We start from the raw sequence: 22,176 nt of genomic DNA on the forward strand, positions 1-22,176 counted from the left end.
GTCTGTCACTCTAAAAACCAGGGGAGAAGAAATGGCCACAAACCTGAGGAAAGGTGCCTCTTTCTGTATGCCTGCCCCACAGCAGCACTCTAAACTATAGCAAGGAGGAAGAACAGCAGGACAGTTGCYTCTAAACTCAACTGGGTGGGGGGAGTGAAGGCCTCCTCCCTTTAAATTCAGAAGTATTTCATTTTCAGCACACCCACAGAAAATATGACAATAGTCAGGGAACAGAGAAAACAATGGAACTGCATTTCCTACAAATGTGTCTTGTATTCCCAAACTGCTCCCTGTACTTGTGGTCTCTTCAACAACCTGCYTACCACTCTTTCACTGTGCCCCAATAGCTCCCACTTCTCTGCRTGCCTTCACAGCTACCTACCCTCCAAGGTGCTGTCAGGCTACTGCCACCATCCAACCATCTCTGCCTTTGCCTCAGCAGGAATATTAATTTTCAGTTGCAGCCACTGGCTTGAAGAACRCAGTTGATTTACACTCTGCTGTTTTCTTCGAAGCCTTAACAAGCTTTTTGCTTTAGGAAGCAAGTTATGAAAACAAACATAACAAGAGAAGATAAAACAGCAAGAATGAAAATGACTTTTTTCTAAATATAAATATCCTCATATCAAAATTGACCAAGCAGGCCCTGTTCAGGTCCTAGAAGAAAAAAGGATATTCCAATATAAAAGCAATTCTTGTCTCATTTGGTATTCAACACAAGAAGCAGATATCTACATTAAGCGAATTCTGGTGTAGGATATAAATATTAACCCAGCATCCTAAAGAAAAAACAAATGCTTTCTCATTATACTGTGAAATAAGATCCATTTCTTCCCTACAAGGAAATCAGTTTCTAACAAAATTTGACAAAGGATAGTATGCATCATTCCCAAAAGTTGCGTGAAAGCAGGTGGCTAGTAAGAGAAAGAGAACCTATGCATGGTCCCAGCTAAGGTAAAGGCTGAAGCAAGAATTCAACCCTTGGTATAAGGTGGAGAATCCACATTACAAATCCATGTTATTCTCAAGCATGCTAAAACAAAAAACCCACCATCAAGTCACATCACAAGATGCACAAAGATTCTTTAGTTTTCTGCCTTTCTATTTAAATGGAAATGTGAAACCATATACTAATTTTATTCTTGTTTCCTCATACATTGTAGTAAAATGGTTCTTCCCATCAACTGTTTGAATTTACCTGTGCTACAATAATTCTTTTTTTATTATTATTCAATGGGTAAAAATGATTACTCAGAAAATGGCTTATTTTTTTAAGTCTGGGAAATCACAGCCATAAGATGTGCATACACATTATAAATACACACACACACACACACACACACACTCTTACTTTTTCTGGACTGATCCAGAAGATTAGATTTCCTTCCAGTTACCATCAACTGCTTCAAGTAAAAAATTTTTACAATAATGTATATTTTAATTAATACTTACACATACAAAAACAGTTAGCTGGAAATAATTTAAATTCAATAAAAGATAACTGCCTTGATTCCTAGAAAGCTTTCAGAATCAAAATCTTGTAAGGATTAAGGCCTCATCAGTCTGTTCTGTATACGCAATATTTCTCTCCTTCACAGTTCGTTATTTCAGTAGCCGTTTTCTCTTTTTCAGAAGTGCATCTCGAAGAGCCAGCTGGAATATGAAACAACAGTGGAATATTCAGGTATTTCAAACTCTTAGTTTTAAGTATCAAAATAGACGAGGAGACTGTAACACTATCAAACTGACAATTCTCTTCAATATGCCAATCACATCCATGCCTCCCACTGTTATTTCTGTCAGCAGATATGTCTGTAGGCAAAATCACCACACTAGAATTCAAATTTACACATCAATTAAAACTGTGCATAAAATATTCATTAAGCAGACCAACATCCTAAGAGAAAATTCCTGTTTGGGTTAACAGCTTACATCACACATGCAGAGATACTGACATATCTACCAAGGCATTTGTATACTGCAGGTAAGGGGGGAGGGAGGACTCCAAGATTAAAAAATGCGCATGTGCTAGCTTTTAAAACCAGCTGATTCAGGCACCAGTAACAGTGTACCTGTAACACCCCTGAGCACAGGGTAGGCTGCAGATTATTTATTAAAAAAATAAAATAAAAAGAAGAAAAAAGACAACCTCAAACAACACCATGAATGAACTGTAGACAACTAAGTGTGGTGTAAGAAGCTGAAAAGTAGTCAAATACCGGGATGCAACTGCGATCTCATTTCCACAAATTTCTACAGAAAGCATACTAACAGTAACATTTCTATCTGTAAAATTAAGAACTTGGGGTAAAATTTATTCAGAATGGTTTACTTTACTAAAATTTAATTACACAATTTTTAATGAGTAAATGCATAATGATGCAAAATTCCTGAAATATTTTGTTCAGCTCAGAGACAGGCAGTAATAACTACTCAGGTAAAATTGGGAGTAGTAAATAGGAAATGCTGAAGACTACAGTGGCAAAAATGGTGTGGTTGCTTAGCTGAACTTGGTAGTACAATTAAAGTTGAATCACAAAAAAAAGGTCAATATGTATCAGTATGGCACTTAGTAGAGCCTATAATTAAAAAGAACAAAGTAACAAACTGCTCTTCTACTGACTCATTTTATTCTATTAGAAAGGATCAGAAAAAAACCCTGAACACATCCATTCATTTGAGAGAGCTAAGTAGGATTAAGAGGCAGATTTTGAAAGAGTATTAYAGAGCTTCTTTCAAACTGAGAAAGGAAGGGATGTTACAGCTTTTACATGCGCTGTACCACTTCAGAGAGACTTTACTGTGTAGTTCAGGCAAACTGGTAGGGGGATGTATCTCTGGACTATCCATTTTATGCTACCACCAAAACAGGTAACAATACAGTATCAGACAACTACAGTATTCCAAATTCACTATTAAGAAGCACTCCCAAATCATGGTCAACATCATCATGATTGATGCTGTGGCCTAGGTGAAAGGCAGCCTAAGCTATTTTAACTTTTTAATTAAAAAGAGGGAGTATCAAAAAATTCTTCTTTGGACATTTATCTATCATGCTTAAACTCAAAACATTAATCAAAAATAAAGACTGAAACAATTCAAGRTGACTTTTTAGTAAAACTGAGCCTAGTTTAAAGAATTTTTATCTAAAATCTGTGAAAGAGTGATTAATGACACCACAACAGAGGTTAGTTTTTTTAAGATTATTTATCTGTCATATCAAAATAAATTGCATTGAATTCCAGCAGCTACTGGCTGACTACTCCAAACTTCTCTGGCTCAAAATTCACTCAAAATCTCAATAAAAGAATGAACATTTGAAGCAGTTTCCTAAGAGTAGCTGAACAGTTTGTTTGCTACATTTTGCTGGTGTTTTGTTTGAGACCTGGGTTAATGCTATCAGTGTTACTTGGGGAGAGGGAGAACAAAAGGCAGCAAACAAAAGACTGCTCAAGATACTAGGCCAAATCTTCCTATGCAACAAGAAACACCTCAGACATGCTGTCTCTTGAGTTCTATACAGATTTTTTTCCAGTCTAGCTGCCTTTAGGGCAACAAATGGCAAACAAATATACATTATCCTATTGATAGGATCCTGCAAACAACTTACAAAGGAGGCTTTGTAAAAGAAGAAACTAAATATGCTCTAGTAGAAGACAGAATCTGGCAAGAAAACACAAAAATTAAAAACTTGCACAAAACCAAGAAGCCTGCATAAGTGGATTAGTCAACAAGTTTTTCCTGGAACATGTTCAAGAGCATTCAATTTTATAATGCCCCGTAACACWCTACATCGGCCATCTGCCAGGTTAGATAAAAGGATTTTAAGGCAGACTTTTGTTGTTAACACAGATATATCCTGACAAGGTGAAATGCAGCAGGGCAAGAGGATATGCCTAGGCTTTTGCTCTAGCAACAGYTGCTTCAATTTAGGCATTATCCCCAGCTGAGCTAAGGGTGTGAGTGGGGCTGTCTAACACCTTGTGCTTACCAGCTTCAGCTGCAGGCCCCTGAGGGCATTGTGTGGGTCCCCAGTCCAAAGCCTTCACAAGCAAAGAGATGCCAAGGTTTTTGCTTTACCTTCTTAGGTATCTCTTCAGCTATGCTGCTACAGCTGCCTGTGGGACCATGCAACAACTAGACTACAGAACAGACATGTTTAACCTGTATATTGTTTTGCCAGGGCTGTTTTGAAACCTGCATCAGTTGGCAATTCCACTACTGAGATTAGCATATTGTAAAAGAATGTTGGTATGCTAAGCTGAAGAAGTGATTTTCTAAACAGTTCCAAGTAAGTCTTAAAAAAAAGGTACTGAGATCTGTGCCCTAMGTCTATTTCTGACAAGCTGTTGAATGACCTTAGGCCAGGACGAATGAGCCCATATGACTGTAACATGAGAAAGGGCAGAGAAAGAATACAGAGTTCAAGAAACACACACGTAATTTAACAACCGTTTCTGAAAGACAACTCTAATACGTCAAGGAAACATTTCTTTCATCATGAAATCATCATCAAGGTTCTTCTATGATCTTCTCTTACTTATACAGAGGAAATCATACCGCATTATCATTGCCTTCGTAGCCTAGGCATGATTTTGCACCAGGGCTTGGTCCTTGATGCATGTTAAAGAGTAACTCATACTATAAAGATACAGACAAAAGCCTTCTTCTCAATCCCCACAATCTCTGATACACTCCACCTGGGCAGGATTCAAGAGAGGCAGCCTAGCCCACAGTGCTTTCCAGCAACTCAGCCATCCAATTACATACCAAAGGCTTAAGGCACAGGATGGATATTACCTCACCCGAACTATAAGTTTATCACTCAGACTGCCCAATCTGTCCTCAATATTGAATGTTACCTGTTTTTCCCTGAAAGAACGCTTATTTTTTGTCCGGACATTATGGCTATATCTCATCATCATGAAGTTCTTCTGCTTTTTCTTTTCTTTGTTGGTAGAGCTAGCAAATGGGTTCATTTTAGTTTTCTTTTTCACAAATTCTTTTCTGTCTGTTTTTCCAGCCTAGAATAGAAAACATATTTTAATAACATGGGGTCATTCTCCTTTCCCCACAATTAACATTGACTTAAGATGACAAGTTTTATGCCAGAAACTACAATTCCAGATTCAATATGACTCTCAATATTATACACATTCCTCCCTACTGGCTGTATTTATTAAGCAAGGGAAAAAAACAGGTGTCTGTGTATTCATATTCCCATCATAACTTGTGAACATTTAACTGGTTCGGCCAAAATRCAACAGCAAAAATAGTATAGAAAAGATATCTCAAAGCATAAATGGTAGCTAGGTTTCTGTCTTACACAGTCAATTCCACCTCCTCATTTTGCAGAGGAAAATACAACCCCTTCAGAACTCCAAAAAGATAGGGGATATGAAATAGCAAAGTTCCTCACCATTGCAGTTGCCAATCTGGTCTCCTTGTCTGATTTAGGCTTCTTATGCAGATGTTCAATATCTCTGAGTGAAAGCAACTCTCCCCTACACACAAACAAAAATCCAACAAAAGGTCATCACACACAAAGCACCATCTGGCAAGAAAAACAGAATGCCCTCCTGACCCATTGTCTTTCTATAAACAGTCACACAGAAGTAGTTTTTGTTCTCTCTCAGGCTAATCCTTGTGCTTGGGACAGCTCTCACAAATTCTCATTACTGTTTTTCAAGTCCTTTAATCACATAATCTAACAAACTTTGGAGATACAAGCATGCAACTATTACTGAAAAAAAAAACCATTCCTGTCAGTCCGAACAAGCTAAACAGTCTCATGGTTTTCATCAGTCCATCTTGCCTCTTCCTCTTTTCTCGCCTCTCAAGTATAAACAAATCCCTGGGGCGCGGGTCCATGGTAGGCCCTATTACTGTTTGCCACATGCCACCAGAGTATCCTGATGCAACAGTAGAGTTCTGTACACTGCTGCAATTAAAAATCATCAGACTGTAGAGAAAAAGTAGTGATCAGTATTTCATATTCTACCTGCTCTCCTCTTCATCATCTATTTCAATGTTTTTCCTCTTTGCAGCTTTTCCTGGTGCAGAATTGAGCTCTTTGGAGAGCTGGGCAAGGCGTATTTTGTGGAAGTCTTCTTGAGTTAGCAGCCTACTTGTGCTGACCRCTGCTGCTTTGGCTTTTCGTTCCTCTAAGGGCATGCTTTTTATTTTCTCTGCCTTTTGTAAAAAGTACAAAAGAAGAATCATCCAGAGCTTTGCAAAACAATTTCTACGCTATGATCCACAACCYTTGCTTCCCACATACCTATAAAAGGGCAATAATGCTGGAAAAAGCTATGATCAGTTGTTAGCATTCTCAATATTCTTATATCCAACATGTAGTATTAAAGGAAAGGAATACATCAGCTCATAATAATTCAGAGTGAAAGAAAGCACTCGGTATGTAAATATTACAGCTTTGAAGGAATTTAGCACTGGGACAGAATTCCCCCTCAGCGTACATCCTTCAGTACATGTGCAGACACATGCTTCACCTCACTGATTCTGGTAAAATCACTGTGCAGCTCTGCACAGTTGTAAGCAACCATGTGAAGGTACAGAGCAAGAGAATCARGTCTACTAATAGCAAATCACATTGATACGTGGGGTAAAAGAAAGTTAAAACTCACTACTTTTTGCTGCTCCTCATCTGAAGAGTGGTGCACATCAATCCATTCCCCATCTTCATCCTCTTCCTCTTCACTTAGACTAGCACTTTCCCATCCATCTTTTTGAGGGAACAAGCACACAGAGCCTTTAGTACAGCTTCATTTCAACTTCCTGAGTTGCAAGTAATTTAAAAATTAGRTCCCAGGCTCTCATTGCCTTTCACTATCTACCTGATAAACATGTTCCTGGGCATAAATGCAGTTATCAAACAGATCACCTGTAGATCTCAGCATCCCAAGCCTCAGAATCACAGGGACATTAAAAAGCCACTTGATACTTCAAGTATATTTGATTGCTCTTTCTGAATGGTATATTCCTAAAGACATCCACAATGAAAAGGCTAGTAGCTCCCAGGCTTTCCCACTGGCAAGTTCAGCTCCAAACCCCACTTGTGCTACCAGTTTACCAGTTTCTGTCCAGCTTGCAATGTCCTGAGTGTCACAGCACCTAACCCTGGTAGCCATCGTACCAAAAAGRAAAAAAAAAATCTCAGCATTCATTTCGTGGTGCATCCACATCRCCTGCCTCAACCATATTCAGCTACAAGCACTCATTTTTATAGTGAAAGCAGCATAGGTCAGCACGATATCTGAGAACACGCACACCTGAAACAGACTGCTTAAAACACCTAGTGYATCTTGTCATTACTGTCAACTGCAGTCTCCTTAATATACTTCTTTATTACAAGCTCATAACAACACTGGAACAACAGCCGTCAGAGCCTTTACAGGAAATGCATTTATGTACGCATCATCACTCAAAACAGAGCCAGCCATAAAAAAAGCCAAAGCAGCTTGCAAAAAGTCGGCATCTCAGCTGCTTAACAGATGACAGAGGCAGACTGTACAATAATCCTATGTTTTGCAAAGCATAACTCAGAACGCACGTTCAAGATCCTCAAGATGACTAAAGTGTACTTGGAAGAGTATCTGAAATGCAGTAGTTCACAGATACTAATCCTCATTACAGTGTTCAGCAATATTCCATGATATCCCCCATCATGTAACCAAAGAYGAAAGCAATGCAATTTGTAGGTAAGTTTGACAGTTGTTTTCTACAGTACACACATTGCTTCTTGTAAAACTTCATCACTTTGAATAGTTAAGAATCAACTCAAAAACTGAAGGCAGAGAAAGTTCTTGTTTTCTAATCTCTGCATTCAAATGAATAAGAAAAAGGGCATGTCAGGGCACATATATTCCTCTAATACATCTCCATGGCACCTCAGCCTTGATTTGCAAAACTCTTGTGACTTAAGTTTCAAGTCCTTCCCCACCTTTTTTCCAATTCAGGCAGGTGTTGCAGGTTGTGTGGAGCTTTTACACCAGAAACAAATTAAGTAACTAACTACTAATTGAAATACTTTTTTTTCAATTTCATGTTTTCTAATAAGCAACAAAAGCTTTCCTTTTGGAAAGGGACAAASACATGCAGTTTCAAAGCTGTACAATATTCCCACCCATATAAATTGCATAGACAACATGACCCTTTCTTTTCTAGCTCTAACAAGYGTGTCTATCATATAGCAAGTATCAGACTTCACTGGATGAATCACACTCACTCCAGGATAGAATCAGTGCTTCTTAATGGACAAATGCAGACATGCCCAGGGCACGCAGAGTGTTACAGCAGCAAACTAAACAGACAAACATCACATTTTATGTGCAACAACAGTCTTAGTAACAACAATACATAAAACAGAAATAATAAAGAGACAAGGCCAACCTTCCTCTTGTTTTCCTCTCTTTTCCTCTTGACTATCAACGTCCAGTACTTCTGCTCCTGGAATATAATCTTTTGCATCTAGCTCTCCATATTCATGAATCTTGGCTTCCAACGAGGCCTCAGTAGGCTTACCCTGTAAGTAAGTAAAATACAYGTTAAGCAGATTGCTGTTTTCAATCTCACAAATTCTGTTTCATTTTTTAAGATGACTTTTCTCTGATGAAATAAGTGATCTTGAATTATTAAAAAAGGCTGAACAAATTCTATGAAGATAGTCAACTTTCTGTAGCACAATTTTTCTATCAATGAGTTTGATAAATTCAAAGTGAAGAAGCCTTGAAACAAAACATAGCCATGCCAAACAAAATGCAGCAAGTAAGCAGGCATGGGGACAACACATGCTTTCCTAAAATGCATGCGTGATTTCATTGCATTCCCCAGGGCATAAGGAGATTAGTTGCATCAGCATCACTTTTCAGCATGTAAGCTTGTTTCTATRATGAATGCAGTGCACAAACACTTACCCTGAATTTCTTCTGCAACATCTCTGGATTCAGTGAACGGAAGAGGTGTATTAGAGTTCTTGCAGACATCATCACATCTATCGTCAAAATAAAAGATAAATAAAATCGGGATTAAGTACAGGGGAGAAAAACTAGAATCTCGAGCAAAAGAAAAGCCCGCTCAAAAAATAAGCATTTACAGCCCACTCATAGACTTTTCTGAAATCAAAGCTCCCACTCATTTCTCCAAGATCCAACTGTTATTTAGGGTCAAATCTTCCTCAGCAAACAGTTGTTTTCTTCAGTTTTGCTATTTCCCCTGCCACAACTACCTTTGACTGCTTTAGTCATCTACCTACATACATTCAAAATAAGTAGAGAAATTTGAYAGACTACCATTAGAAGTTACATCACTCAATCTCACAGTAAAAAGAATTAACACCACATTACATTTCTGAAGGCTGTAAACAATGCAATGGAAGACAAGATGATACAAGAAAGAGAAAAAAGAAAATCTAAAAATCATATCCATGCAATAGACTTACTTTTATTTTTATGAGTCTTGTATTGAGCAAGGTCTTGGAGCAGATCTTCAGTCATGGCTAAAGGACATCTTGCAGTGATTTCTTTTATCGCATTGATTCTAGAAAATTGAAAATGAAATATTTTTTCAGTAACACAATTGGGAGAGACTCCCAATTGAGACTGACCCAGCAATAGACTGAATCAAAGAATCTTACAGGACATTTCTACAAAACTAGGTATAAAAGACAAGAACATCAGAAGATGCAGTCTCTGCCACAGTTCTCCAAAATCCTCATTCTTTGGCTCATATTCTGTACCCTCCAGCTGCTATTTTGTTGGATCTCCAGTTGTGCAGACTGCCAGTGCCTGACTGCTTGAAATGTAATGCATTAAGTTGTTGACAGTGCCATTATTCTCATGGCCTAATGAGAATAATGAGAATAGGCCTAATGGCGACTGAAGTCTAGGTCCAAAAAGAGAAGCAAAAGGTAGGCAAATAATCATCATGGCTAAGCCAAGCAAAATCAAGCAGCAGTTCTTCAGTCAACCATAAACAGGCCAAGAACAGAATATCAGAGGTCTGTGCACTCACATAAATTGTCTTTTAAACTATCTTCATGCATATGCTTTATACTAAGCTTCACTTTTGCACTGAAACCACACCAAAAAACCAGCAACCTCYACCCCACCCCCCAAAAAACAAAAAATCTGCTCAAAAATCAAAACATAGTTCCAAATAGTTGTGTTCCCCTGCCAACTCTTCCTTTATTTTTCAGGACAGCACAATTCTCTCCTCCATTTCCTAATCATACTCCACACTGTTTATACAAGAGGTTTTATGAAAGTATACCTCTCTCAAGAGGTCAAAGCAAGAATGCTATATTTCACTAACAGCAATATTTAAATTTGGTACCAGTAACGAAATTTCTTCCACTAAACATGTAAACTCCAAGTCCTGAATTACAATGCTGTCCAGTCACTGAGTTTACACAAATACAGGCTATTTTAATTCACAGACTACAGTTTTTATACCCTCAAAAGAGAAATAACATAGTATCATGGACAATAAAAGCACAAGGCCAAATGAGGAAGTAACAAGAATGGAGCATAGAATCATAGAATCAGTAAGGCTGGAAGGGACCTCTGGAGATCATCTAGTCCAACCTCCCTGCTCAGCAGGGTCACCTACAGCATGTTAGACAGGGTTGCATCCAGGCGGGCCTTGAAGATCTCCAGAGAAGGAGACTCCACAACCTCTCTGGGCAACCTGTGCCAGTGCTCTGTCACTCTCACAGGGAAGAAATTCCCACTCACCTTCAGGCGGAACTTCCTGTGGTTCAGTTTGTGCCCATTGGTCATAGCACTGACTATACTAGAGAACCCACTTTTTTGAAGCATTCAGAAGTTATTTAACAACTTAAAACACTGCCTCTTCTCCCCCCAACCCCTCCCCACCTCAATTGCCCTATTTTTTTTTTTTATTCCAGCAGGTTCTTGAAAGCATAGCATGAATGATAAGAATCAGTTGCAGGTGGTTTAAAAATAAATACATTTTCCACATTCCAAGACAGTCTTATGGTTTGCATGAGATTTTGTACTGACCCCACAGTCATAACTTCTCCAGAATTCTTGTCGGTGACAAAGTTGTTTGCTATAGTCATTAACACTGACTGGATAATCTGAAAAGAAAAAAAAGAAGTATTCAAAATGCAGTATGTGTATTTAAAAAATTGTCAAAATGTTTACATTTTGTTAAGTAACAGCATATAGCAGGCAACAGAGCCCCTTTTCACAGAAAGGTAGAGCCCAGGTCTTGTCACTGTAACCTGCAGATATTTTCAACATATAGATTCTCCTGCAGAAATGCAGATATTCGGGGTGAAGGTTATTTCTCTTTATACAAAACAACCCCTCAGAACTTAAAAAAGCAGCTAACAGGAACAAAAACTCACATATGCCTTTCAAACCATCCAAAATATCAAGAAAAGAGCTATCCTGTAGAAAAATAGCAGGCACTACAGAGAAATTGGGTTTTTTGATGATTTTTGTTTTTCTTTCTGGGCTTATAAAGCTCATAGGACAAAATGGAGACATGGAGTCAGTAACTAAAATGCCCAGGCACTAGTGTAGATCTCCAAAAAGGAATTTTTGCATTACATAAATCTCCCAACAAATCTTACTAAAGAAATATTCTGCCAGTGAGTTTTAATCATTTTGGGATTGCTTTGGTATTCAATACAAGGGGTCTGACCAGATTCCCTGTTTCCTCACACTCAATCAATGCACTCAAGCAATTATATTTCCATGCTGGCCTGCTGCCTATTTTTAACGTCACTGAAACTTGATGGAGTCCTGACCTCTGGTGGTACTAGCTGATGTGAAGCTTGTGCAGCAAACAGAAGAATCTTTGTCACTTCTGGAAAAACAAAAAATGGGAAAAAGATGTCAAAGTAAATTGCTGTGGCCTACTCTGATAAACTGAGCTGATAAACACCTCCACAAATACAGTAAATCAACAAGGCACCCAGTCTCTTAGTCTCAAAGACATTTCAGTTGGCATTTATTTGGACCATCTTGTACAACAATTTCTTCTGTATCACCCTCTGCCTTCAAACATYAGGAGCTCATCTGCTATCCACCCAATGGTAGCGCGTGCCCTTAGACTGCCAGCAACACTTAAATGCTCCAGTTCTAGACTGAAACACCGGTCAAACAAAGCAGCAMAAAGCAGTCATAGCTTTGCTAAGCTTGTCAGAATCTCCAAGGAACTAGGAACTCAGCAGGTTCATTTCTATTCCACTTCTGGATTTTCTCAACTGCTAACACCACTAGTTGTGACACATAGCCCCCTTAGTCTGAAGGGCCCTGCATTTCTGGCAACTGGGGCTTTTTGCCCAGTAGGAGAACTGGGGGAGGCAAGGAGAGGGGAAAGGAAAATCACCTGTGTTCTTGACCTTCCTTCATCCAACCTTTTTGGACTATTCCAACTTATTACTCCCTACTAAGCTACTGTTGCTTACTCATTTACAGTAACACTTCTACTAACTGACTGTATATGTGACATAATGGACCAGCATTATTATCTACCAGTAGCTGCTTACCTCTCTGATGGGGCTGTAGGAATCTCTGAACAAAGGGATAGAAGTTAAAAAGGAAAAGCTGTGGAGAAAGAAAAAAATTGTGGCAGATTAGCTTCTTCCCCTTTAACTGAGATCGCCTTCTTAGGCCACGACAAGACATTCTCCTATTTGAGCTTAARGGGAAAATAAGGGGAGTTAGGAAAGTCACTTGTTCAAAGGAAATACAAGGCTCAATCTCAATCTCTATCTCTGTGAAATCCAGAAAATGGTTCTTCTTAACATGTACCATATTTGAAGCAGGGCAGTGCTTACAAAGCTGCAAGCAAGCTTCTCACATTAAGTCAATAACCCACTAACATTAACTTAGTAGGTACCTCATGTATTCCAACCAGCCTAGAAATGAGGTCCATGAACATCATCTTCACTTCAAATCGTTCTTTACAGTTCTCCAGCTGCTTCAGCAGTTTCTCTGCAAAGTCTAGGGAAAAAAAAAGAAAAAAAAAAAAAGAGAAAGAAACAGGTGCAAGGCAGATTATAGAGCACAACGTAGAATTCAGTCCAAACTCAGTTTAAAAAGGCAGTCAGGCTTTTTCAAGCTTCAGTGTCCTTGCTAGAAGAAACTGAAGGTGCCCAAGAACACTGCTTCTGAGCAGCTCTTTCTCCTGTCATGTGCATCAAAAGTCTAAATCTGTGCACAGGTGCAAGATAAAGGAAAACTGAAGCTCCACAACATCAAAAATACAGGATTAGCATTTAAAGCTAGGGGTTTTTAAATACATTTTRGATCTACCTGAAAAACAAAATCCCCACAGGTGCAATATATCAGACTGAAATAAAGTCAAACAATATTAGACAAATGTCAGACTAGTAACAAATTAATTTCTAAATGGTGGTAGCCCATCTTTAACCACCAAAACAATTTACTCATATCAAAACTAAAGAGAAAACCTAAAAAACAAAGTTATCAAGAGATAAAAGTATTCCCCATTTACATAAGTTATGGCCCTGACACATACAAGGAAGAGGCAGGTGTGTAGCAAGCTGAAGTGGATGAATGTGACATTGCTCCTTCCTTGTCTGAAGATACAGAAGTGTAACATTAACTTGGACAAGCACAATAAGTTTTAAATTACTTTTCTGAAGTACTATGAGACATTGGGAAAGCATGCTACAAGCATCATGTTGTTGCATATGTAACTACTTGCCATTTTTATTCTGGTTGCACAATTGTTAACACTCTAATATTAGCATTTGCAGRACAATCGAAAAAGAACACAGAACAGGATCCCTACTTACCTTGGGGATCATGAATCAAGTGAATAGCAGAAAAGTTGAACACCTCTGGCTTGCTCTTCTTCTTCTGTTTCTGTATGGCAAAAAAAAAAAAAATAAATAAATGAGACATTTTTTCTTTCCCCTAAAGCTGTAGATGCCTCAGTTTCAGGTTGCTGTTGAAAGCTGCTATTCCCCATTATTCCCTTCAAAGAAATGTGCTTTGATTTTAAGAAAGACATTCTTTCAATTGCATATGTTTTTCAGCCACTGGACCTCAGAGGCAACAGGAGCTGCATAAATGTTACCCAGTAAGTACAGATACTTGTTCCGAGATAGCCGTTTCTGTTTAGCAAATTGCCATTTAGACAGCAGATAGTAATTACTTCGGGACACAATGTACTCAAGTAGGGGACCACATGAGAGGTACCCTAGACTAAAATTAGTCCACAGCTTATACTAGACAAATCTGTTTTAAAAGACCTCTCTCCCAGGCAAACATGGCATACACCCAGCCAATGGATGCTAGAACACTTGAGGAGCTTTATCTAGAAGAGAGGACAAAAGCTAGCTAAAAACAACAGAATTCTTGCACTTGAAAGGTTACACAAAAATGCTAACAAGTCAGATGCTAATTTCCTCACCTTGAGGACCTTCATAGCCTTCTCCAGTTTCTTCTTGCGCTTGGTGGTTTTTTTATTAGTTGCATACCGCACCATCAGATCTCTGGCTGTGGGGCCATCATCCTTCAGAAAGAACATGAGGAAAATAAGACTCAGGTGCAATCAGGCTTCAATGGGAAGCAGAGAAACAAAAAATATCAATATTTTTCAGGATYACGTACTGTATTTGAAAACTTCCCTCTCTCTCTTCCATCCTAAATTTGATCATACATAAACATTAGCACTTAAAATCTTGATTCTAAAAAACTAGCCATATATCTACATACAAAACAGATTAAAAAGAGGTAACAGTAAGCAACACAGTAGTTCTTATAGCTAGGTAATCACAGAGTATTATTCAGTGGCACCCAAATAAACAATATCCTTGTATGTTGAGGTTCAAGACTGAAATCACATTATCAGCATTCTCAGGATAACGTATTTCACTGAATTATGTTCACTTGTACATAAATGAGAAACAGAGCCCAGGAGGTAGAACTAAAGACTAAGAGAAATCCAAAGTAGAGCCAAAAAAAGTTAACTCTCCTTCCTAATTACCAGGTGAAAGCCTTTCCCCACAAAAGGGCATTACACTTCTAGCAATTCATTAGCTGAACAAACCAGATGAACCAGTGCCTGGTTAGCTGTTACAATAAATTGATTCCTGCACAATGGCAGCAAGAGAAGGGAGGAACTCTTAGTATCAATCTGGAGAGAGATGGCAAAGGCATCCTGCTATCAATAGTAGCCAGCTGTCAAAATCATTAGAAGCTTTTCGAAAACATTAAAGGCTTTTGTCAGGTGGACAAACAAGCTGAGGAAACAAGGAAAACACAGTAATACAGAAACAGACAGACTAGTGTACGCAGGTTTAGCAGGATGATAGCTCTATTAGCATTTGAAGAATCATGAGCAGAAGATTTAACTGCAATACCCACCTCAGATTCTGAGTCGCTGTCTTGATTCTCATCTTCATCTCTCCCAAGGAAGAACTTCAAAGCAGCAACTAATACCTGAAAAACAAAGTAAGTTTAGGTAGGACTGGATAAAGAGACAGGCGAGTTACAACAGCCAAACATCCCTATCTTAAGTCACACCAAGCCACTCCAATCATTTGTATGAACAGAAAACAAATCAGATCAAAGACTGAAAAGCACACGCATTATGCACAAACACGGCTGGCCTTTGCTGCCAATTCTCAACAGCAAACCAGAAGCATATGAAGAGTCAGCAAGCAGCTGGGCTTCCACAATGCTGCTAGCAAATTTTAACATGCAAATTCTCTTACTATGGTTCTTCACAGAAGTATCAATCTAATTGCTCCATGCCACAATTATCAAGAACTCCTGCATAGCCAATACCTGAGCCACGATGTTCAGAACTCCAAGCTTTAATTAGTTTATATGGGATGGTCAGGTCTTCCTTCCTCTCCCCCCAACTTTTTTTTTTTGTTGTTGTTAGTATTATATAGAACAGCTTTTGAATCTTTATCATGGAAGAACTTTTCTCAAACCATAATATGCTTTCTTAGAATGTCCAGCACTGTAGAACCTAATCAGATGGCAGCAAGCCTCATATCCATTCAAACCACAAGCAGGATAGCAACTGTCTTCACATCTCATAAATGAAAGCCTTACAGTACCAGTTATAAGGCAGTGACACTCTGACAATTACTTCCGACTAACTGGAAAGTATCCTGCCCTCTATGCCAACCTGCACTTGTTAGAAGACAAGCTGCCAATTCTGCTGCTTTGCAGGTAAGAACTAAATGCCTCCTCCTCCCACAGTATCAGTGATACTTTGAAAATGAAACAAGACAAATAATCGATGAAATTCATCGGCAGTTAGGGTACAGAAATAGAGGTTCATCCACAGGGAGGTAACAGCTTTGGTAAAATCCACTGTTACACCAAATCATTTTTGTTCTCACCTTCGTCACTTTGGAAAAGCAAGCAGTCGTGATAACATTTACTGTTTTGGTATCATTCCTGGAATAAAACAAGACATCGTCTTTTACTTCAAGTTGGGCCATTTCAACATTCTTAGAAAAYGTAGGGGTGTAAAATAGGACTCCTAATAAGCATGAAGGCGCATTAGAATCAAATCCCTCAATATTCACATAGGCTCACAGTTATGTTTCTGAATGTCATTTTCTTCTATTTTTCTAACATAACAGTGGCTTCATCTAGATGAACAGACACATTTATGTTTTTCATACTGTGGAAAAAAGGGGGCAGCTGGACTGTGAAAATGAAAATGAATCTACAGTAGAATAATGGAAGACAGTTGTTACATTTTTTCCACTGATAAAAATAAAAACACTGCCTGATAAAATCAATGCAGAATTCTGATTTATGCTAGAAAGCTGCTGAAAAGTTTTGAGATAGTTTATAATTTATCTCCTAAAAATAAGGGTTTACAAGAAATATAAAAATTTGAACTTAGCTAAATCTCATGTGCTTACAAAACTATTTATTAAAACTGCAGAACCCTTTCCTTTGAACAACATTCGTATATTTTAAGCTGTCCCTGTTTTCTCTCCATTGTAACAGTTCTCATCTCACTGCTACACCAGAAATCTTAACATAGCCACCATGACATTTTTGTTTGTGCCACAGAATAGATGGTATTTTCTGGAATACTATACATCAGAACTCCTTAAGCTCAACTACATGCTGGTACAGTATGCCTTCCATCAGCCGTTGCCTCCCTGTAATGCATAAAAAGAGCAGTAGTGACATTCACATCCTAGCACAACTCATGCAAAAGCCAGTGGGAATTCTCCCCAGGTAAGAACGCAGGAACCGCACCACTAATGTTCTGCCTCTGTAGCAGCAGATACACTGCACACTAGCAGTATCACTAGCCAAATTCATATGGCTTCTTCATACAGAAGAAGCATTAGGAAGCATTCTTTCTGTTCAAGAACCAGGAAGAATAAGGGAGGTAGAAACTGGGCAGCTTAAAAATTATAATGTGCTTTTGCAATCGAGAAGCAGGTGAGAGTAAACAAATGCCATCTTCTCATACAATTTCCCACTAGGTAACATCTGCTTGGGCATTTTTTTAAAAACAATAAAGAATGACTTCACAACATCTGAGGCATGAAAGAACAACTGACAGTATTCAGTGTGCTGTTACCCCTTCCAGCATTTTTTCTAAGCTGCAGGCTGCAATTATTCAGGACACTATTTACTAAAAATAGGAGCTATCTTATAGCCTCAGGGGAAAAAAAAAATCTATTAGATCAGTCATCTAGAATGATCTTGCAAACTATAAAGAAAAACAAAAAGCAAATTTCCTATCTCTCCATTGTATTAGCATTTATGTGAAAAAGCTCAAAAAAACAGGTCATGCACAGCACTTACTCAACTATACTACAAGCAATTTCTATATTATTTGTAAAATAAAATGTCTAAGATTCAATCTAGTTCACAAACAGGATAAATATGTCAAGCCACAGCCCCTCCATGTTAGGTTTTGCACTAAATTCCAAGAGTGATGTTAAGAGGACTGTCTCATGGTAAGCGGGGAATCAGTTTGGGATTGCCATCCTACCATATATTCCTTCTGTAAAGTTCAATCATGACATCCAGAGATATCTTGGCAGCAGTGGGATTGCTGTCTCTCAACATAGTGTACATGAAATTCTGCAGTGTCTAAGAAAAAAGTTAAGAGAAAGTCTATTATTAGAATTTTTTCACAATATGAAGAGGTAAACTGACATAAATCTGAATGCTAAAATACTTACTGTGTTCATTTTATTGTTCTTATGTTTAGCATTTATGTTCTTGATGTCTGACACAATGTGCGTATACAAAGTCTGTAAATGAAGAGATAAGAGGGAATTACCTACAGAAGCCATGCAGGAAGCACCACAGATGTACTACAATCTCCCCAAAGTGTGTGAGTACACTAATGAGAGAGAGAGAACTGATAACCACTGTGTTAAATATTATTTTGCCTTTTGGAAGGCAAAATTGGAAAAACAACAAGCTATCCCATAAAGCTTCAGATATGCCCAATTTAATGTATCTGAACAGTCTGCTTAATTTACAGTACAAACAGTGAGGCAGAAAAATGAATAGCATAAAGCATAGCTTTTACAAAAAAGCAAAATCAAAAAGCACCTTCTTGATTCATTTTTTTCAAGTTCAGGAATGTTCTAATGGCTAGTTAAGTAATTTTGGTGTAGGAAGTGACTATTTTTATGTCAAAAAGAAATTAAATATCACAGAATCATAGAATGGTTGAGGTTGGAAGGGACCTGTGGAGATCCCCTAGTCCAACCTCCCTGCTCAAGCAGGGCCACCTAGAGCATGTTAGACAGGGCTGTGTCCAGGCAGGCCTTGACTATCTCCAGAGAAGGAGACTCCACAACTTCTCTGGGCAACCTGTTCCAGTGCTCTGTCACTCTCACAGTAAAGAAATTCCTCCTCATATTCGGCGGAACTTCCTGTGGTTCAGTTTGTGCCCAYTGCCTCTTGTCCTGTCACTAGGCTCCACTGAAAAGTCTGGCCTTTGACACTCTCCCTTAAGGTATTTGTAGACATTGATCAGATCCCCTCTCAGTCTTCTCTTCTCCAGGCTAAAAGGCCCAGCTCTCACAGYYYTYCCTCATCAGGGACATGCTGCAGGCCTCTAATCATCTATGTAGCCCTACGCTGGGCTCTCTCCAGTAGCTCCATGTCTCTCTTGTACTGGGGAGCCCAGAACTGGACACAGTACTCGAGATGAGGCCTCAACAGAGCTGAGTAGAGGGGGAAGATCACCACCCTCRACCTGCTGACGACTTGCTTCCTAATGCACCCCAGGATACCATTGGCCTTCTTGGCTACAAGGGCCCATATGGCTACCACGAGCATCTTTACTTAGAAATCTTCACAAGATTTCAATGATCACTATTTTGACAACAATGTGCTTACAGTTTTCAGCTACAGATACTTCTGAGCTGCTCAACTTCAAACGCAGAACAGGTCTAAAAACAGCAATACTACGTCAAGTAGTTTACAGCAGCATGCGTCATTGCTAATCACACATATAGATCAAATCTTGTCTTTGGCATACACAGTGGCTGAAGAAAAGAGCTATTTTAAGCTTACCTATTTTGCTACYAAGAAAAGCAAACCAGCTGCCTGCCAGTGCTGCATTACTTCTTTTAAGGTGGTCAAAACCCAGTAGAAATCAAGAACAGTATTGTAAGTATAGCTTACTTTTCGTAGAAGTTTATCATGACACCGCAACAGTTGAAAGAAGAGTTCCAGCAAACTTGTTGGATTTATTAGATTCTTGTTTCTTAACAAGATCAAAGCCTTACAGAACGTCTGTAATAAAGAAGCAGGGATCAGAACCAAAACTCACACTTCGGTAACACTCCACAGTTTCAATAGTTATTAAAAAAATCAAAAGGAAGTTGTAGGCTCTAATCTCATACAGGTGTTCTTTAACTGCAGGATGCAATCTGCCTAAAACTTGTTATTAACAAGCACGAGACCATTCAGTGTCAGCCTTACCATTCGAAGATCTGTATCCAAGACTGTATGGTGATAAGAAAGCAGTTCTTTCAGTTGCTGTGGAAAGTTAGCCATGTGTTCTGGGTAGCAGTGGGCCACCTGGGTAAAGACAGTCTTAACTGAGTTCTCTAATAGAAAAACTTCACCTACACAATAACTCTAAGAAAGTGAGAGTTATGATAGATGACCTAGAAAGCTCTTCTTCCACAGAATCATAGAATCAGTAAGGCTGGAAGGGACCTCTGGAGATCATCTAGTCCAACCTCCCTGCTCAGCAGRGTCACCTACAGCATGTTAGACAGGGTTGCATCCAGGCGGGCCTTGAAGATCTCCAGAGAAGGAGACTCCACATCCTCTCTGGGCAACCTGTGCCAGTGCTCTGTCACTCTCCCTGGGAAGAAATTCCCCCTCATGTTCAGGCGGAACTTCCTGGGGTTCAGTTTCTACCCATTGCCTCTTGTCCTGTCACACGGGACCACTGAAAAGAGTTTGTCCAACTATACTCAACTACAAACAAATTACTGTCAGCTGTCCATATTTAAAACGCACTGTGCAATTATAAAATCTTTCCCCCCCCCCCCCCCCCAAAAAAAAGGCAAATCTTGCTTTCCTGGAAACAGACAATACTGCTACAGAAATCTTGGCAGCTTTACAACAATGCCAATGCCTTCAGGGCCATCACAGCAAAACTGTGTGAAACGTATTCTTTCATAATCGTATTCAAGCTGAAGACTTCGTGCCTGGTGAATGGCTCGGGCTAGCTCAAAAGTTTTCCTTCAGAAGGACAGTAGCTTACCTGTGCCAGAAACATCACCAGTTCCGCCAGCTCCTTACTGGGCTTATCCGGTTGGAATGTGAAAATCTCCACATGGGACTGGTAGTGGTGATACTGCTGGAGAAACTAAACACACACACACACACACACACACACACACAGTGTTTCCTTCAAAGCAGCCTTTACAGCAGAATTAACTTCCTACCCTTTCGAGCAGAGATACAAGGCCCTATCCCACTCCACCAGCACGCACCAGCAAACAGCCCAGTGCTTGGGATCCCAAAGAGCCCATCTCTCTCTCTCTCTCTTTTTCTTTAATCGTCTTCTTCCTTTCCTTAAAGCAGAGAAGCGCCCAAAGCCCCCCGCAGCTTCCTGATTAGACCGGGCCCCAGCACCCCCACACTCCGGGGCGCCTCGGCCGCGCCCCCACCACCCCCGCGRAAGGTGCCGTTACTGGGGCGCCCCCCGCTCTCTCACCTCCTCCGTGTAAGAGGTCGGGTCGCGCTTGATGAGGTTTTGCAGCTGGGGCAGGTTGCTGGGCAGCTTGTTCCCCTGGCGGCCCGACATGCTGCTGCTGCTGCTGCTGCTGCTGCTGCTGCTGCTGCTGCTGCTGCTGCTGCCGCTGCCGCGCCGCCCCTCTCCGCACCTCTCGGCGAGCCGCCGCCGCAGCCACGTGAGCTATCAGCTGGGCGCCGCCATGTCGGCCCCGCCCCCTGACAAGCGCCGCGGAGGGACAAACTTCTTCGAGCAGCGGGTTCGCCGCCGCGGCGCCTGTCGCGCAGTGTTTGGCAGCTGCTGCGTGCAGGCACAGCGGASGGGGCTGACAATATGCACATTAGCTAATATTAGTCAGAGAATTACATCATTGAAACGGCTGCTGCAGGCCAAAAAAGGATGGCTGCTCGGACAACGRCTTCATAGCAGTCGTCCCTTTTCAGCTCCTGCACAACCATACAGAACCACTCTCTGCAAGGGAAGTCTACCACCTTTGCCCTTCCTTTTGTCTTCCAGCAATGCCAACTATAATCTATGTTGTCCTTTGAATTAAGCTGTGACACAACTGGCTTCTCCCAAGAGACAGGGCCATCATGGCCTGTAAAGAAACACAAGAGATTGGGCCTGAAAAGCCCTGCACTACATGTGAGAACTGTTCTGAAGGCCTCCTYCCTTCCACCCCATTCTCAGCTACTGGTAGCACCAGGCCACGTGCAGCTGAAAAGATTCTCTTTTCTCACCCCACCCCAACAGAATCAGGTCCAAGGGCTTTGGAAACTAGTACAGGGGATACTCTAGGCTATTGAACAATCCATAAGGCCAAAACATTCTTGCTATTTATTACCATTTTTTTATTACTATAGTATTAGCATATTACTCCAAGGCAGTTCCTAGGTGTTTAGTAAGCTCAACCAATCAAAGCATTTAAAGAATTTACTATCT

The 22,176-nt window shown here is 39.9% G+C and overlaps 1 protein-coding gene across 1 annotated transcript; it reads right to left on the bottom strand.

Annotated features, from left to right (window-relative positions):
- Positions 1 to 1,415: 1,415 nt before the first annotated feature.
- Positions 1,416 to 21,419, bottom strand: SDAD1 (SDA1 domain containing 1). Its single transcript, XM_085308843.1, has 22 exons — positions 21,217 to 21,419; positions 20,761 to 20,865; positions 19,965 to 20,063; positions 19,665 to 19,775; positions 18,203 to 18,274; positions 18,010 to 18,110; positions 16,382 to 16,439; positions 15,390 to 15,464; positions 14,434 to 14,535; positions 13,814 to 13,883; positions 12,892 to 12,995; positions 12,539 to 12,596; positions 11,795 to 11,853; positions 11,040 to 11,116; positions 9,458 to 9,555; positions 8,934 to 9,010; positions 8,410 to 8,542; positions 6,645 to 6,742; positions 6,002 to 6,192; positions 5,420 to 5,504; positions 4,863 to 5,024; positions 1,416 to 1,653 (listed from the first exon to the last, which is right to left on the bottom strand). The coding sequence occupies exons 1-22, from the start codon at positions 21,304 to 21,306 to the stop codon at positions 1,603 to 1,605; spliced, it is 2,076 nt and encodes a 691-aa protein (XP_085164969.1). The 5' UTR covers positions 21,307 to 21,419; the 3' UTR covers positions 1,416 to 1,602.
- Between the last annotated feature and the right edge of the window lie 757 nt (positions 21,420 to 22,176).

The sequence above is a fragment of the Rhea americana genome, unplaced genomic scaffold (genome assembly GCF_003343005.1).
Source record: "Rhea americana isolate MKP2758 unplaced genomic scaffold, rheAme1 scaffold_284, whole genome shotgun sequence".
Classification (NCBI taxonomy): Eukaryota; Metazoa; Chordata; class Aves; order Rheiformes; family Rheidae; genus Rhea; species Rhea americana.